Here is a 16,883-nt window from a genome sequence, read left to right as displayed (position 1 = left end):
AAAAAACAAATCGTAATTCATAATTATTCCTCTCAATTAAACATCTGTATAACCAGTTATGAGATTTGGGGGAAAAAATAAAGATCCTCCTAGGAAAAAAACAAATGCGAACACATATCCCAATAATAGTAAGAGTGGGGCTCTAAGATCCTTAATGGTTGCATCGTCAGTCCATATATCCCCTGCAAGCCATAAACCATGTTGGTACAAAAATGAAGGCATCGTCCTGAAACAAATGGAGCCCCCATTATCTCAAATATCAGATGGCCTTCTGGATCTAATAGCTCATCAATATCTTCTGTCATCTTAGATTCCAAAAGCATCCTATCCCCATTAGAATGCTCCCAAATAAACTGATTTTCCTGAGGTTCCCCTCCAGGATCACTTAAGAACGTGCCCAGGGAAACTCGGCCTGTGTGGTCAAGTGCACGGCCTGCCATGCTTCCAGGGCTCTCCCGTTCTCGGTCTGCCCGGCTCCTGGGCATCAGACCAGTCAGGTACAGATGTTCTTCACCAGTGATGTGTGTATTAGTGGAGAGCTCATCTGAAGGTTTTCTAGATCGAATGGATATTTCCATTTCTTATTTAAAGTAGCAGTAATTGATACTAAATTTTAAATATTTTACTTTTTTAATTTGGGCAAAATCCTGAAACTCTTGAAACTATCATAGGGAGAGTTCTGTCTAAGGTGGGAAGGTCCATGTGATGAGGGACAAGAGTGTGTAACTTAAATCATATGTGTTTCTTTCTTCCTGTATAAAAATATAACTTAGAAACCTAGTCTTACTTCCTCTAAAAGCATCAAAATACCTGCCCTGGCTAGTGTGGCTCAGTGGATGAGGTCTGCTTTGCAAACCAAAAGGTCGCTGGTTCAATTCCTGTCACTTGTAGCACATCCCTGTCAAGCACAGGCCTTGGTTGCAGGCCAGGTCCCCAGTTGGGGACATGCAAGAGGCAACTAATCAATGTTTCTCTCCCTCTCTTTCTCCCTCCCTTCTCCTCTCTCTGAAAATAAATAAATAAAGTATTTTAAAAAATAGAAATAAAAACATGAAAATATTTATGGAAACTTGGAAAATTCACATGATCTTCGCCAAAACAAACATAAGTTGGTCTTGAAACTGAGCTGACATTCAGTGTAAGAGCGTTAGGAAATAAGTGGCCAGATGACCTTCAGGCAAGGTGCATCCTGGTTTCTAAGAAAGAGAGGGCCAGTGGGGTCCTTTAATTACAGTGCCTGTCCCATGTTCACCGGGTTTCTCATTGCTGTGACACGGTGTTTCGGAAGAGTGGTCCAAGGCCCAACTGCTCGGATATACCTAAGGCTCTTGCTAAAAATGTAGATGCTTGCACCCAGATCGCTGAATTAGACTTTCCAGGTGTGCAGCCTATGAAACCACATTTTTACTGGCTTCCCAGGTTACTTACTCATTGCACAATTAAAGCGTGAGAACCTCTTCCATAATGGCTTTTTAGGCTGAGACCGAATGTCCTTTTAGATCCCAGAAGGCGGTGAACAATCTTCATTTGCATCTGACTTTTAGGGCTCTTATTCCCGAGTGAATACAACCAGCCAGGATTTGAGCCATTTTACTACCTGGGCACGAGACACACTCCATTGTGAAAAGGATGCTATTTCTGTTAGAGAAAAGTCAGATCAAAAAGTACTACCTTTAAGGGAGCCTAATTCACACAAGATGGATGTATTTGGAGTCATTTACAAAATGGCAAAGAAAGTCCAGTGTAAATAGACTTCATTATTATGTGAATGCAGCTTGACCTGGCAAAGCATAAAGAAGTAGTAAAACAAGGCCAAGTGGGCAGGAGCCAGCCCTGGAGCCGACAGAAGTAAATGTCAGAGCCACTCTGGGACTCAGGAGATGGAATTGTGGGACAAAGCCAGAGTCAGACACCAGATGTCCAAATAGATAACACCAAAAGTTCAGCAGAGGAGTAAGAATCGTGAACATGAAACTTGGACCTCAGAATAGGAACTAGAAGGGTAGCCAAGGTAATAGGAGAATCAAGCTCCAATCAGAAATCTGGGCAGTCCAGTTTAATTTTGGTGGGTGGGGTTTAGTCTGGTTTGGGGCTAGCTAACTCAGGATGTGACGCCATCTGGTGCCTCAGAGTTGCTTCTCCCCAAACCACTTCTTACTTTAAAACCTCAGGTTTTAATCAGGCCTCTCCAAGTCCCTGAATACCTGTTATAAAGAACTTCGATGTATTGTAAGTGATGTGTGCGTGCGTGTGCTGTGAGGCATCTGATGTCTTTGGAGAACAAGGTGGCCCTAATTGTAGAAAACTTCAATTTACTACTTTAAGCTCTAACAACAATGAGAAAATTTGCATTTTTAGAAAGAGATGTTTCTAAAATGTATTTGCTCTTGGCAGCCTGTTGACAGAGTGTACTGAATATCATTTAACCTTTTCTTGATGACTCAGGTCCATGGTTTGAACATGGTACTTTGATGTATTGATGCCCTCTAGAACTATAGAATTGTATGGGGCTTGCCTCATTTTTGCATTGAATTTCACCAACCATTTTGCCTGTGTGTTTGGCCTCGGCATTCAGTGATGCGCTCGGGCCTCCTGAAGTGTGTAGAGCTATTTGCTCCCAGGCTGAATGGCCCTACTTGGCTGTGCTGCTCTGCATGGTGTTTTTCCTCTGTTCTCTCCTGTGATTGCCTCTGTTTTCTATGGTCACCCCTCAATCTTATCAGTGACTACCAACTGCCCCAGTGATCCAATCACCTGTCTTCAGTCTTTGCACTCCTGATAATGACCTTGGCAAAAATAAAAGTGACAGTGAAATCAGATACCTACAGAACACTCTCCATATCCATGATTCTTTCTCTGTTCTTCTTTGCTTAGTTTGTTTTTTAGTTTCAGTTGTTGATAGTATGTATGTATTTATTGCCATTTCATTGTCCATAGTTTCTATCTTTTCATGGTTGCCAGATGGGAGTGGGCTGTGGGAGAATGGGTGAAGAGGTGAGGGGATTAAGAAGTACAAATAGGTGTTACAGAATAGCCATGGGGATGTAAAGTACAGTATAGGAAATGGAGTAGCCATAGAACTTACATGCATGACCCATGGATAGGAACAATGGTGGGGGGATTGCCTGCGGGAATGGGGGGTGCTGGGTGGAGGCAAAGGGAGGGAAGTTGGGTCAACTATAATAGCATGATCAATAAAATATAATTTAAAAAAAGAAATCAGATACTTAAGTGGTATGTGTAAGGTCAAACACTCATCTGAGAAGAGATAGTGCTTAACCCCTTCTTTAATGAAGTAAAATTAAAGTGGACTTCTGTTCATTCATTTAGCAAATAGTTTTCAAAAACGTGCGCTATATGATCAAGCTGTCCGGGTCATGATGATGACAGCCTGCAAGCCTTCAGAGAACTGGACTATCAGGCAGGGTGCCCAGGCCAGCTGCAAACTGGGTCTGTGAGTCAGAGTAGGAAGGCAGAAGAAGTACATTCCCAAATCCTGGGCCAACACAACATGTTGGGACTCAGGGACTACGTAGCTGTCTAACACTCTGTCCAACCTTTGGGCTCCCAGTTTGTCCCACAAAAACGGGCTGGCCACACTGGTGGTGTGGCGGGTGGAAATAGAGCAGTGGTATCTGAGTCGCCAAATCCCAGGCTGGCTGGAGCAGCAGGTGGGGGCAATCAGTGGACTGAGGTGTGGGAATTGCAATGAATAAATGGAGATTCCCCCTTGACCTGCCCCCAAGTAGTTCATAGCCTTGGAAAAGATACGGACTTGGAAATGGATAATTATTTCATTGTAGGGTGTGTGTGCTATACAACCCCAAGACCAGGAGGGTTAGCTCAGCCAGGAGAGGGTTTGCTCTGGGGGTGGATTAGGAGATGCCCCTCAGGAGAGGTGGCATTTAAGCTAGGATCTAAAGGACAAACAGAAGTTTGCCAGGTCATGAAAGGAAAAAGTAAATGTCAGAAGGGCTTCAAACTTTCTTGTGAATTATTTTTGAGTTCAGAAATGTGTTTGAGAATGTTTGGGTTGTCTAAAATATGATAACCAGAAAAACAGGTTATTACCCTGAGTGTGTGTGTGTGTGTGTGTGTGTATGTTTCAAGTATATTACAGCTAAAAATAAATTTCTGTCTAACATCTGTAGGTGCTTAGCAGGACAATTAGCAAATCCCTCATTTATACTTAATGTTTATTCATTTTACTAGTAAAAAGTAAATTCAAATAAGTCATGTTTTATACCCGATCAGAAGTATCTTCTACATGAAAGTGCTGATTTCCTAGAAAGAACTAACTATGAGACTTGTAAACTACCAAAATTGTTCTGAAAGAAAAGCAGAAACTTAGTGGTCAGCAATGGCCTACAGTGCCAGATGAATAGACAAATAGTGGGCTTGGCTGTTTAAGGTGTTGGTTGAATAATTCTAAGTTATACTGACCGTTCTTCCCTGATAAGCATAGAAAGTAAATAGGGTTTGGTCTCAGGAATAGACACATGGAACAGACTTGTGAGCCCAGAAATTAACCCATATATCCATGGTTAACTGTTTTTCATATAAATCTCATATAAATTCTGTAAGAAAACTATGGACGGGGTGCTCAGGAAACACAGACCTGCTAATGGAGGAGACGATGATGTCCCAGAGGACTCTGCAGAGAAGGGGAGCCCGAAGGGCCAGCCCCTGCAGGAATTTACTGTGGCTGTGGTGCTTGGGGGAGTATTAAAAGATGAGGCAAGGGCCACGTTTCAAAGGATCTTCACACTCACTGTGCCTGAAGGCATTTCTGGGCAGGGTGGGGGTTGGGGGCGGGCTGGAAGTGTTCAGCAGAGGATCAACAGAACCAAATTTGTGTTCCAGAAAAATCACTCCGACAGGGTTGTGGAAGAGGGATTATTGGGAAGGGCAGGTAGGAAGCTACAGTTCTGATCAGAAAGTATGAGGGCTTTAATTAGGACAGCTTTGGAGTTTATGGAAGGTATTTAGGAGATAGAATAAGCTGGATTTGCTGAGAAATTGGGTGAAGGGAAGGAGGAGAGGCCAGGCCAGGGATGAAGCACACAGCTTAGACCGTGGGGCTGCAGTGAGATGGGCCACACACACTTCGTGGGAAGGTGAGGAGCACTCAGAGGAGAGTGCCAGGTGCCTCGTTCAAGACTATAATCCCTGTTTCACAACCAGTTATAGGAAGTTTATCAACTGGACCCTAAGTTCCTGAGCTTTCCACCTTCCTAGGGTGGCATGTAATATACAGTGCTCATTCATAAATACCTGTTAAATGCAGTTGATGTGTAATTATAAGAACTTACCACTTGTGTTTTCAAGACCTCAGAAAAACAAATCCAAAAAGTAGTAGAATATGACAAGGTACTTCACTAATGTATGTGGTCCTTATCAAAATTCACAAGTCTAGCCTTACCTTGTATGGTTTACGAACATTCCCCAAGGTTTCCTCAGGTCATGTTGCTTTCCCACACGTGTCACTTTACTGATGAGGAAACTGAGTAACAGTGGGACTCTTTGTACTGTGTTATAATTGACCTTGATGGCAGCAAAACAGGACAGCTGAACATTTGGGCATCAAGGAGAGAGATTATTTTAAAAGCTATAAAAGTAGACAACATAGAAAGCATTGCAGACATGCCCCAAGGGCATAGGTATTTTGCAACACAGTTCATTTTCACTGTCTGTCAGAATGACTCCATGTCTTTAAGAAAGAATTGAGTTCTGCTCTGCATATTCTGTTTAAGTTAGCAGAGAGGAGCTTGACCCCATTTGGAAAGATTTATATATACAAAAGGCTATGCTCTGGAACCACTGTTATCTTAAAAAATGAATTCGTGTAGAATCACTCATGGCCTGGTTCAATGAGAAACTGCCGGGCTGTGAACATAGCGGGTGCTTTCTAGGATTAGGGCAGGGGGCGTAAGAGTGGTCGCCTAATAACACCTCCCTGAGATTCAAAAAGTAGCATTAACCTACTTGAGGGAGTACCATTCACCCAGTTACTTGGCTATAATTCTGGCTTCTGAAGTTAGCAAAAAGTAGGAGGAACACCACCCCATCCTCCCCCCCATGCGTTCTGCTGTTCCCAGCATCCTAGGGATGGCCTGTTTCTTTCACGAAATGTAACTGCGGGTTTTCAAGCGAAACAAAACTTGCTGGCCTGAGCTCTCCAAAGACCTGTGCAGTGACTAACACTCTACCATTGGCACAAACCTTTATGCGGGACTTCATGGTCTTTCCAACTTGTATGAGTTAATGACTGAGGCATTAGAAACCTGATAAACTAATCCAAGTGGGTGCACAATCATTGTGCCCTCCAGTGATATTAACTAGACCCTATGTTGGAAATTTATCATTGGGAGCCTGAAAACTGATACTCCTCTTTTATGTAGAGCAATCTTCAGAAACCTAATACCTCCTTTGAAAAGTCCAGTACATTTAAATTAATGCGGTTTGGCTGGTTTGAAGATTGAAAATAGGTTAGCATTAAGGCCATGATTTCTTTAGTAATTACTTTTTCTATTGATAATAACTGTTTTTTTAGAAATGACATTAACATTCTACCAAAACACAGCAGTAATCCAAAAGTTAATGTTCTGTTCATTTATAATTATATTTAATTCATATTTATGAGTTGTTGGGAGGGAGGAGAAAGAAAGGAAGTGAGTTTTAAAGATGTAACAGAGGAAACAAGTTAAAAGCAAAATTTTTCCTGATAGTCCGAAGGATATACAAAGTCAGTTAAAGTGGGAAAAATTAATTTCTTAAATAGTTACTAGATTTTATTAGCCACTATTGAAAAAATCTGTATTTATATTATCTCCTAGTGTCACTTGAGTGAATTTAGTGGGTAGATATTCTCCATTTTTTCTTTTTTACTAAGCAAAGTATTAGCATAAATATCCCTATGATTTGGATTTCAGTAAGTCAGTTAGATTTGTTTTTCTTTTTTTTTAACCAGGAAAAATTCCACATCTTCAGGCAATGCTGGACAAGTAGCTTTGTGTTGTTTTCTTTGAATTGTCCGTGAAGCCTGATGTATTATTAATGAATTAATTTCTTGGGGGTAGAGGCCTGTGAATAGCATTCTGTGAATGGGCAGTTGCCTGGTGGGGCCGGTTTTGGCTGCTGTCATTTAACATGTGTTGCTCTATTGTGAAGTCTTAGCCAGCCATAGGACAATGCTCATTTAATCCACCACGATGGGACCTACACACCCTGAGCCCAAGTTGGTTGCCAGGGTCAGTTACCCAGCAGCTCCTGCTGGGGCACTGCTCTGCCTCACTGCCTAGTCACTGTACTCATTTTGCCTACCGTTAATTTTCCTAAACCAGGGAAAGGGCATCTGTGAGCGGTGCAGATGTTCTCAAAGGGATTCCAAACAGGCAGGCTGGGGTGCTGCCTTCATTCCAGAATGGAGGCAGCATTCCAGGGAGTGTATGTTCCTTCCTTCCTCCTGGAAATGGAAGCGTCTGGGCGCATGAGATCCCTGATGTTCAGAGGTCCAGAGTAGCAGATGGCATTATGATTTTCCAAATCCTGATGAACATTCTAACTGAACTTGTTCATTTCACAGTGTGTAGTTCTATTTTTTCCACTTCCCCTCCCTCCCTCCCTCTCTCCCTCCCTCCCTGTCTCCCTCTCTTTGTTCCTCTCACATTGACTAATTTTAAACTGAGGTGGTGTCTCCTTCAGCCAACTTTAAATTCCCTTCTCTCTGCATGTATTGTACAGATCGAGATTTCACACATAATTCTCCGCCTTGTACTCACCGCCAACGTAACCTTCGAATTTGTTTATACAAATGTGTAAGCAAATACCACCATCCGTCCTAAAGGATGCAGCCACTGGAAGTTCTGCTTTTCCCCTTTTCTGTAGCCAGCAGTGCAGGTTGCAAACAGCAGTAATTATTTTCACCAACAGTCGAGTGAACATTCAGGAGGATGTACAGTGTGGCGATGTGGACTTCGGCTTTCCCTGAGTTCTCAGAGCCTGACTTGCGAGTGTTCTGGCTTGTTGATTTTCCAGGACACAGACCTGCCAGGTGTTTGCCCTTGATCAGTGTGTGGCTGTAGTTTGGATGTTTCAGTGTTCACCCCTTACCTGTGAAAAGAGGAATAATTCCCTTCATTTAGGAAATGGATGTGGGCTCTTTTTCTCTTCTAGATGTTCCTCTTTTTTCCTGATGTACTGCACGATCTACCTTCCACATTGCTTTTAGTCAGTACTTCTGCACATAGAACCTGGTGAAACACCAGTGTGTATATTAACATTATAATTTAGGTCCTGAATCAAACGTGTAGCTGGACTTCTCCTGAGGAAAACAAAATTGACCTTACCAGTGTGTGAAATTCAAACACTGTATAGGGACAAGGTAAAACCACAGGTAGGAATTGCTGAATAATTACCTTTAGACCAGCCTAGGCAGAAGGCTTCCCGTGAGGGCGAGCTCATTTAATGGTTCCTAAAACTCAATCTCATGGATGTCAGTGGTCATGCTTGATTATTTGCAGGAGTGTTTTATGAAAAAGCAATAGAAATACATTGGGAGGCTACAGAGAGAGAGGACAATAGCGGATTTTACTTTTGTAAATGAAATCCCTTTGGTATGAGACAAGCATGCTTTTTGCTGCTCCGCCTGCACCATTGAAAAGGGAGCCATATGTGGATGTGAGTGTGTGAGAGGGTACGTGTGCTGTTCGTGTAGGCACCTCTAAGTAACACTGTACGCTATAGCTTATACCAACAGGAGGCCTAAAATAAAGAGAAAAAAAAGATGTTCCCTGGCTTTAGAAAGGAAGCAGTTTTGCAAATACAGTTTAAAAGATTAACGCATTTGTCCTGACTGGTTGGCTCAGTTCATTGGGCATCATCCAGCAAGGCTAAAGATTGCCAGTTCGATTCCCAGTCAGGGCACATGCCCGGGTTGTAGGTTTGGTTCCCAGATGGGGCACATGAGAGGGAACAGGTCCCTGTTTTTCTTTCACATTGTTTCTCTTCCTCTCTTTCTCCTTCCCTTCCCCTCTCTCTAAAAATAAGTAAATATCTTTTTTTTTTAGGTTGTTGTTTTTTTTTAATTTTTAGAGAGAAGGGAAAGAAAGGAGAGAGAGGGCAACATCAATGTGTGGGAGACACATTGATCTTCTGCCTCTTGCACACCCCCCACTGGAGACCTGGCCTGCAGCCCAGGCATGTGCCCCGACTGGGAATCGGACTGGGGACCTTTGGGTGCATGGGCTGGCACCCAATCCACTGAGTCAGTAACACCAGCTGGGCCAATATTTTTTTTAAAAAACATTTTTTAAAAGATTAATGTATTTTCCAGTTTTCTACCTATTTATTTTCAAGAAATTTTACAAAACACCAAAAACTTTGCCGTATGTTTAGAAAATGTCTAAGTAAATGTAAGTCTTTTAAATGACAAAAAGTTGGTATACCAACTGAAGGGCTAGTTTTAACATCAATGACAGAGTTTGTTCCTCTTCTCTCTTATTTCAATACTGAGGAACTTCTAAAACATATTTAGGAGAAAGTGAAAATGGGCAAAAATCTTTATCATCTCAAATGTCAGTTACCTAGGAACAGATTCCTTCAGACCTGTTCATTTAAATGTGCCGCGTTACACCAGCCATCTGGTTGCAGTGTTCGCTTGGCCAGCAGCTGGTTCTCCCTCGGGTTCAGGGTTTATAGACAAGGTAAGGTGGGTGTTTAATTGGTAAAAACTCATGCTTCTGTCCCTGGTTCCAGGTCCATTGGAGACAAGTTAAATGAGCTGCTACTGTCAGCTCGGACCCAGTGGACAGAACTTCACACCAGAACGCCCACACATGTCATTTGTCACATCTGGCAAGCCGGAGCACAGGGCGACCCAGTGTGGAAATTGAATCATCTTTCACTCTCTCTGCTCAGGGCTGGGTCTGGAGTGGGATGAGTAAAAGGAGGCTCTCTGGTCTCCAGTGGAGGAGGGTCTGGGGCTTTCTTTTCTGGCAGCGTCCATCCGCAGGCCTCATTCCCACCCTGGTGCTGTTCCTTGTGCCGCCTGACTGATCAAACGTACGTAGTATGAGAATGCTCACTGTCCCCTCACACAGCGGCCACGTTTGGGAGTGAGTGTTTTAATAAGCATGATGAGATTTGTATGACTCTAATGTGTGATTGTGGTTGACTCCTGTGTTAAACTAGGCCCCTCATTCTCTGACTGACCAGGAGTACCTGTCCATCTACTTCCCGCCTTTCTCTCTCTGGTAAGACATGGCTGCCTTTCTTTCCCTGGCTATAGTCTGTTACAAACAGATGTGAACATTGAGGGCTTTCAAAATACTGAAAACTGAGCTCATTTCCCAGAACCTACCATTGGATTACACTTCAGACAGGTGGGGTTTTGGTTTATAGATTGGCTTCTGCAGGTGCCTTTAAACATGAGGGTCCAGGGTTTTTTCATTTCATTTTGCTTTTTGGGTTTTTGGTTTATTTGTCTTTTTTTCCCCTCAAACAAACTATGTTTCCTCCCCAGGGGAGAGCAGATTTGCCCTCTGGATTCTGCCCGTTGTCTCAGAGACGTTTAAGGCAGTGAACAACAGAGAAGCAAAAACCGGTTTGGGGTCTGATGAAGCCAGATGCAGTTCTGCCTGACGTGGTTACTGGGTCGCATGCGACCTTCGATCCCGGCCTTGTGGGTGGATCGAAGTGACTGACAAGAGCTGTTCCCTCAGTAGGAACCCCTGTATGTGTGACCAGAAATTGCTGGGCCAGGATAAAGAAACATCACACTTGAATTAAAGATTTATTTTTTAAATGTTGGAGCGTAACTCTCAACACTGGTCAGGCTCCAGGTGGTTCTGTGAGTAACCACCTGTTGGTTGGATGGCTTGAGATTGTGAAGTCTAAAAATGGGCTATTTTTAAAAGTTAAGGTTTGCCGTATTTTATTTAACTAGCCAGGCTGTTTTAATCTAACCACAGTTCAGCTGACCTTGGAATTCATCAGTGTAGCCAACAGCCTGGTTGAAAAGTTGCCCTTCTATCTTACTTGTGTTTTGCTGCTACTAAATCTAAAATCTTAATTTGAAGGAATGTCTGTTTTGTACGAAGAGAACACGAACAGATTAAGATAGGCAAGGTTCCTTCACCCCCCAGGTGTTGTCTAGAGTGACGAAGGAAGAAAAGAGAGCAAAGAAGGTGTCTCATAGCCCCCAGCCTCAGACTTTGTTCCCGGCCCCTCTCCTCTCTGAACTTGGGTACCAGCCAAACTGCACCGAACCCTCCGTTCTGCCCAGCACGGCCTGAGGGCCCAGCCTTGGTGCTCTTACTTGCAGGGCTGTTTATTAGGAATACATGTCTATTCTCTGAACAATACACAAATTCTGCCCTGGCTGGTGTGCCTCAGTGGATGGAGTGCCAGCCTACAAACCATAGGGTTGCCAGTTCATTTCCCAGACAGGGAACATGCCTGGGTTGCAGGCTAGCACCCCAGTAGGGGGTGCATGAGACATAACCACACAATGATGTTTCTCTCCCTCTCTTTCTCCCTCCCTTCCCCTCTGTCTAAAAATAAATAAAATATTTTTTACAAATGCACTAATTCTTTGAGGATACATATTCAATATCAGTCATCCCACAATGCCAGGGTCAGTGCCTTTGATGTGGTAGGAAGTCAAGAAAATTGTTGAATGAATGAAATAAGTAATGAGTGATCACATCATTTTTACCAGGTTTTCTGTCTTCTGTGCCCTATCAGTGTATGAATTGACACCCACATCATTGTCAGGTTCCATTGTCATCAATTATGAGTTAAAGGAAAAAATTAAATCCTTGAGTAATTTTTTTAAGCAAAGGTCCCTTAACCTTAACATTTTTCCACTTATTGTGCCAAGCTTCTTCCTTAAAGAGCCAAGCTCCTCTAAGAATCTGGACCCCATTAGAGGTTTTAAAACTGGCTCCTAGCCTTTCTCTTTTTAAACTTTCTGTTCTGACATCACTGTAAATTCACATGCAGTTGTGAGAAGCAGCACAGAGAATCCCACGTACCCTTCACCCAGTCTCCTCCCTGGTCACCAGCCCATGACCTAGTGCAGTACTGCAACCAGGAAACCGACGTGGGGTCAACCACTGATGTGATACAGATTCTGCATGCGTGTGTGTGTGTGTGTGTGTGTGTGTGTGAACAGCAATGATGCAGTTCCTTTCAGAGCCAGGAATCATAGTTTTAAAAAAAACTGTCTTTAAAATAATGTTCTCCCCTTTAAGTAAGTCAGTTCAAATGCATTCTTCTCATTCATGTTTTCTGTATCTGAAGTATCCAACGTGCTTGCCTGTGCTCAAGGTCTCAGGTGTACATCTGGGCACACTTACTCTGCAAGTGAACTCACAGCAGCTGTGCTTGGAATTGGACCTCCTTCTCCCTGCTCCCCCCACCTCTGAGTGCACAGGTACACACACACACACACACACACACACGGATTTCCTGCTGCTTGCCTTTTTTTATGCCTGAGTACCTTGCTGACAAGTGCTAATAACAAAATACCCAGAGAGAGTCCAGTCGAAGTTAGCATACATTAAACATTCTGAACTTGTCCTTTTGCTCATAGATTGTGCATAATTAATAATTAAACAGTTTCAGTTGTAATGGGTTGACCTTCCTGAACTGTTCATTATTCACGAGGCAAAGGCATCACTCAAACTTTTTTCCCGTTGTCCTTCGCTGCTCTCTAGCGTGCCGCCTGCTTGTGTTCCTGGTGCTTACCAAAAGGCGCCGACCGGGCGGTCACTGAAACCTCAGAGACTCTGAGACACCCCCTTGGTGGCCAGAATCACCTACTGAAAGGGTCTGTAGCAGCCGTCTGTCTGTAACGGTCACCTGCTCTGCAGGGCGGTCCAATTTGCATCCCTTCAGCAGGACTCTACAGCTGGTTTGGGACTGGGGTCTCAGGTTAAAGCTTTTGGTTAAAGTTGTGTCCACAGTCTCAGACCATACCTCCATGCTTAGAAGCCCATCACCAAAAAGCCCTTAAGGTGAAGTATGGCACCCAGGGTCTTAAAGTGAGTGAGCGTTACAATTTAGAGTCTGTTTCAGCTGGTCCTGAAAGTTATTAGTGTAACTGCTTTTCCAAATTGTGTTATTTTTGAAGTATGTTTCTTCATCTGGCCTGAACCCATATTGCACAGAGAACAGTTTTGGTAAGTAGCAGTGACCAGCATCCTGGCCCATCTGAGCCTGTGGCCTGGTCCTCTGTGCGCCCCTCCCCCAACCATGCGGACTGGGTGCTTTCCCTCCTGGGAGCATCTGTGAAACCAGAGCAGCCTCCCGATGAGCCTCCCACCCTCCTTCAAACAGATTTGAATTACATCATGGAACGGGCGGGTTCTTGGAAATTTTTCACTTGCTTAAAAACGAAAAAAGTATCTTTCAAAACCCCCGGTGTTGTGCACGCGGTCAGGTCTGTTCAGGTCCGTCCTCTGGAGCGAGCACCGCCGCGTGCTCCGCTGGCGCTGGGGGCTCTCAGGGGACCCCTCCGCCCGTATTTCTCTGCTGCACTCCGACCGCCACCACCCCATGTCTGTCTTTGGTATCAGGAGATTCTCCTTTGAGGGATGCAGGAGACACAGACTTTAAAATGAAAAGAAATGGCTGGCGTTTTTTCTGTGAGATTAAAATCCCACCCTTTCCCTCCCCCACCCCATCTTTGATGAGTGATTCTTTTCAGGCGCCACTGAGATGAGACTCCACTCCCTGGTTCAGCAAAGTCGATGTGGGCTGGCATTTTCACAAGTGAAATAAATTATTCATGGGTACCACCCAGTGCTCCTTAGTTTTATGTTATGAGGAACTTAACATGCTACAATATCAGGTCTTAAATAAAATTAACTGTCCGTGCAAAGATGTCACATTTCCTCATTTTGTTTCTCATCCATGTTAAAATGACATCTTCATCAAGTCATCTAGTCTATAATTCATTAATTTACTCTTGGTATCATACTTTGAAATGAGGCCCCCATTAGCATCATGTTTTATACCAGGATCTTTGTAGAAAACCAGTCCAGAATCTTAACCATCTTGGTAAACAGTCAGCCACGTTGACGGACAGGAAGACAGTGGGCTTCCCTTTCCCTGAACACTGCACTTTAAAGCAGCCGTCACTCTGACACTTCCACCACTGCAGCCTCCAAAAAATGTGAGGAATGAATGACTCAGAAAACTTAACAACCTGAGCAGAGTCCATCATTTTTGTACCTCAAACTCGAAAGTCTGTTTACGAATAGTTCTTGTCTGAGACAGTAAAACATCATGCCTTGAGGTGGGCCTTGCCGAATCTTGCAGGCTTGGCGACATGGATGGTTTTCCTAACATGGGCTGGGCTGAGACTGATACCATGTTTTATTTTTGCTCTTCAAGCCGATGGGACTTCTGTGACCATTTTACAGGACCTTTATCGAAGACTTGTCATATTACCGCATGTCTTGTTTCTGTTGAGAGAGGATTTCATCGCCCCCCCCCGCCCCCGTTTCCATGTCCTCACCGTGTACTGCTGCATGTAATCCTTTGAACTTGGCGAGATTTTATTTCACTCTCATTTTCCTTTGTTTTCCTTTCCTCTTGGAAGCCTTTCTCTACTGATGAGAATTTTAGGTTTACGATTACTAACCTTCCCCTCCTCTGGATGAATAGAACACATTCAAAGAGGACAGATAGGCAAAACCTAAGAAACATTTTGTTCACATTTCTTTTCTTTTAACCTCTTAGGGGATTTATTTATTTTTATTTTTATTTACTTTTTTTTCTGCTTTGACCCCCTCCGTTCCTTTGGATTCAGTTGTATTTTCCAGCAGTTTTCAATTCTTTGAATTGGAAACAAAGCCTTAATAAGAGTTCTAGTTAATTTTCTGTCTTGTAATTACCGATCTCATTTTTCTGATAATTGGCCACAGCAATTATATGTATATTTACTAATCACATAGGGGGCTGTATGATTGTATCTATCTGCCACCATTGATAATGACACGCGTATTGCAGAGGTGCTTTTATCATCTTCTTTTTTCCACTACATCAAAGCCATTTCCTCTCGTTCTCAATAATGAATACATGCATGCATTTGACACAGTTGTGTGCTAGAGAAATTGTTTGGCTCCCACCAAATGCTGCATGCTCTGAGTTTCTTGCCTGCAGCGCTGGAAGGTTGTATGTAATGATATATTGCTCATCCAAATGGCCAAAGCACTCCAAAGCACAGTGAGATTAAAATAAGTCATTCCTTTGTTAATTTAAATAGGTGCATGTATCATACTTTGCAGGGCACTTTGTGTAGGGATGTCAGGAAGGAAAAAAGCCGCCGAAAGGTATTTTTAATAGCAAATGAGAATAGATGAGAATGGAGTCATTTGCAGCTGCCTACTTTATGTGGCTCTCTTGTTCCAACTGTAGGTCTAATGAGATGACTGTTAAAGTACTCTGCAGTGTAATTTCATTACATCCTGAGCCGTTACACTATAAACACAGTGGCGCTCTCTGTCATTCTTGAAAAAACTCCTAAATTCTTAAAGCCTTCCTTTGCAAATGGTAATGGGGTTTGCTCCCTGTATTACGCAGTTGTTGTGGAGCATTTGTTGCTGTGTAGTTTCCTGCTCTTGAGGGTGGCGCCGCCTCCTCCCCAGTTCTGTTTGGTGGTCAAGGTGGGAGTTTTCCATTATGTCCTTAACGCACTGCCTTCCTCATGCGTTTGCCTAGACTGGCAAACAGGCTGGAATTCTTTTCCAGAAAACAGTTTTCCCTAAAAGCCTGTACATTAAATTTATATATATATATATTTGGCCCAAATGATTCTGTTAGGGGCAAACGGTTCAGAGCAGTTGAATATATAAATAAATGTAAATAAAAAGGGAAGTGTAAATAAATAGCAAATCCAGTAAAAGAAACAAAGGTCAACACAAGAATAATTTAACAGCTCTTTGTTAATTACAAGACCATTTGTGTGTTACTTAAATAATCATTAATTTCTCATTTACACTTTCGTACCTTCCTTCCTGCCCTGTGGCTATCATTGTCCTTCTTTCACCTCCCCTCCCTCTTTGTGCTCCTGCTTCTCACAATTGTAAAATGCGTGTGGCTTTAAATTTGGCATTTTACCTAAGCATGCAGAAGAGGGTGTAGGCAACCTTTTTAATTGGATGAGGCCTTATTCTTCTTCCCACGGACTGGTAAATCTTTGTTATATATTCATCTTTAGACTGTTACTTTGCAGGGGGGAGGAAGGGCATAAAGAAAGAAAAGGAATTGTTGTGACTTTTGGTGACTTGTTTTTCCTCCATCCCAGGATTCGCCCGTCCTTCCGGTTGGAGAGTTCTCCGAGCCATTTGTACATTTCATCACTCAGTGGTGAGCCTGTTTGCAAACATGCCATGCCCTCAATGTAAATGATACATGCCATTAACTCGGAGGCTCCGTGAGACCTTATGGCTCTCCCTGCTTCCTTTTGGAGATGGGAGGGACTTCAGGGCCTTGGGCAGATGGGGTGGCAAAGCCGAGGAAATTGTTGAAATTATGTAAACATTATTTACACAAAGGATTATACTTTAGAGACATTTTCTGTTTTAATAAACTGAGAATCAGGCTACTTCTTGAGCACAGATATGTTGCTATCCATTTTTAAAGAAATACACAATTTTATAACCCCCCACTGAGCAGACATTTGAAGCTTATTTTTATTAATGTAACCTCAAGTTACCCATAAAACAGTCCGTCACTAAGTGGAAGCAGCATAGTTTATTAATTTATTGGATTTTCAATAAATAACTTTTATCTGTGGTTGTATTTTAAATGTGATACTAATGTCCCATTTCAATGAATTTTGATGTTTGAAAGACTATGAAAACGTGGTTCTA

At 42.9% G+C, this 16,883-nt stretch overlaps 1 protein-coding gene across 4 annotated transcripts in view; it reads left to right on the top strand.

Moving 5' to 3' along the window:
* Nucleotides 1-16,883, top strand: part of MAP2K5 (mitogen-activated protein kinase kinase 5) — a 256,131-nt gene that overhangs the window by 203,198 nt on the left and 36,050 nt on the right. For all 4 annotated transcript variants that reach the window (XM_053670162.1, XM_037155695.2, XM_037155694.2 and 1 more), the window contains one exon: nt 16,316-16,377. In XM_053670162.1, coding sequence (XP_053526137.1) covers nt 16,316-16,377 — 62 coding nt within the window. The remainder of the gene's footprint in view (nt 1-16,315; nt 16,378-16,883) is intronic.

This window comes from Artibeus jamaicensis, unplaced genomic scaffold (genome assembly GCF_021234435.1).
Source record: "Artibeus jamaicensis isolate MK-2021 breed Jamaican fruit bat unplaced genomic scaffold, CSHL_Jam_final contig_548, whole genome shotgun sequence".
Lineage (NCBI taxonomy): Eukaryota > Metazoa > Chordata > Mammalia > Chiroptera > Phyllostomidae > Artibeus > Artibeus jamaicensis.
This window is presented reverse-complemented; position numbering and strand designations above follow the sequence as displayed.